The 1,603-nt window shown below is 47.4% G+C and overlaps 1 protein-coding gene across 1 annotated transcript; it reads left to right on the forward strand.

Moving 5' to 3' along the window:
* The first annotated feature begins 441 nt into the window (after positions 1–441).
* LOC124505877 (putative olfactory receptor 10D3) lies at positions 442–1,383 on the forward strand. The gene has a single exon (XM_047071943.1). It carries the CDS (start codon positions 442–444, stop codon positions 1,381–1,383), a length of 942 nt encoding a protein of 313 aa, XP_046927899.1.
* Positions 1,384–1,603: the final 220 nt, after the last annotated feature.

Raw genomic sequence — 1,603 nt, forward strand, 5'->3', positions numbered from 1 at the left:
GCTCAGTCCACTGAGTGTCTGACTCTTGATTTTGGCTCAGGTCATGATCTCATGGTTCATGGGTTTGAGCCCCATGTCAGACTCCAGGCTTATAGCGAAGAGCCTGCTTGGGATTCTCTCTCTCTCTCTCTCTCTCTCTCTCTCTCTCTCTCAGTATAAGTAAATAAATTTAGAAAGAGTTGATTCCTGCGAGAGGTTGCCAACTATAAAGATAGATTATTCTGCTACTTAATCTACTATATGAAAAAACTGAGGCCAAATGTGACATATGACTTAGCTCCAAGGCCAGATTTAGCGTGGGTCTCCTTTCCCTTTTTGACCTCCCTTTGCTTGTAGCCACCGCCTCAGAAAGAATTCTATTAGGAAGAGATTTTCGCAGTTATTTGTGGTCTCACATCACGATTATCGCTGTACTTTTCCAGGACCCCCCGAGGCACAAACATGCAGAACTACACTTCTGTGACGGAGTTCACCCTGTTGGGAATTCCAAATACTGAAGGGCTGGAGAATATGCTGTTTGTCCTCTTTCTGGCCTTCTACCTCTTCACCTTGCTGGGGAACCTGCTCATCTTCCTCACCATTCTGGTTTCCTCTAACCTGCACACCCCCATGTATTTCTTCCTGGGAAACCTGTCTGTGTTTGACATATTTTTCCCTTCAGTGAGTTCCCCCAAAATGATGCTCTACCTAATGGGGCCAAGCCGGACCATCTCTTACCAGGGCTGTGCCTGCCAGCTCTTCTTCTACCACTTCCTGGGTGGCACTGAGTGCTTCCTGTACACGGTGATGGCCTATGACCGCTTCGTGGCTATTTGTCACCCTTTGCGATACACAGTCATCATGAGCCACAAGGTGCGTACCGGCTTGATGTTGGGCACTTGGCTGGGCGGCTGTCTACATGGAAGTATCCTCACGTTTCTGGTCTTTGAGTTACCCTTCTGTGGCCCCAATGAGGTGGATAATTTCTTCTGTGATATCCCAGGGCTGCTGCCGCTGGCCTGTGCAGACACCTCTCTAGCCCAGACTGTGAGTTTTACTAACGTGGATGTTGTGACTCTGACATGCTTTTTCCTTATCCTTACTTCCTACGGCCACATCGTCATTTCCATACTGAAAATCGGCACCTCTGCAGGCAGGCGCCGAGCTTTTTCAACCTGCAGTGCCCACCTGATATCAATCTTCTTGTTTCACGGTCCAGTGATGCTCATCTATCTCAGGCCCGCTTCCAGCCCCTGGCTAGATTCTGTTATTCAGGTGTTAAATAACATTGTCACTCCTTCTCTTAACCCTTTGATTTACACCTTGAGAAACAAGGATGTGAAATTGGCCTTGAGGCAAGTATTCACTCAAGTGGTCCACATTTCTGGGATAGAAAGAAGGTAGAGGGGAAATTCCTCTCTGAAATTCTTTGGGGAGTTGCTTCGGATCCACTACTCTGAGAACCAGACTGTTGCCAAATAGCGAGCTGGGCAAAGTTACTACCAGTCACTTCTCAGGAGTCCTGACAGCCAACATGCAGGGGTCAGCTGAGCCTCTACTTCAGTCCCACATGGAAACTTTCCAGATTAACCCAGGCTTTTCTCTTTAAAAAAAAACAAAAAAA

This window comes from Lynx rufus, unplaced genomic scaffold (assembly GCF_022079265.1).
Source record: "Lynx rufus isolate CCGP_SWC_20201006 ecotype Redwood Valley unplaced genomic scaffold, mLynRuf1.p SCAF_9, whole genome shotgun sequence".
NCBI lineage: Eukaryota > Metazoa > Chordata > Mammalia > Carnivora > Felidae > Lynx > Lynx rufus.

Bases quoted from the DNA above. Each gene is read 5' to 3' on its own strand.
- LOC124505877 (XM_047071943.1), top strand. From the start codon at position 442: ATGCAGAACTACACTTCTGTGACGGAGTTCACCCTGTTGGGAATTCCA.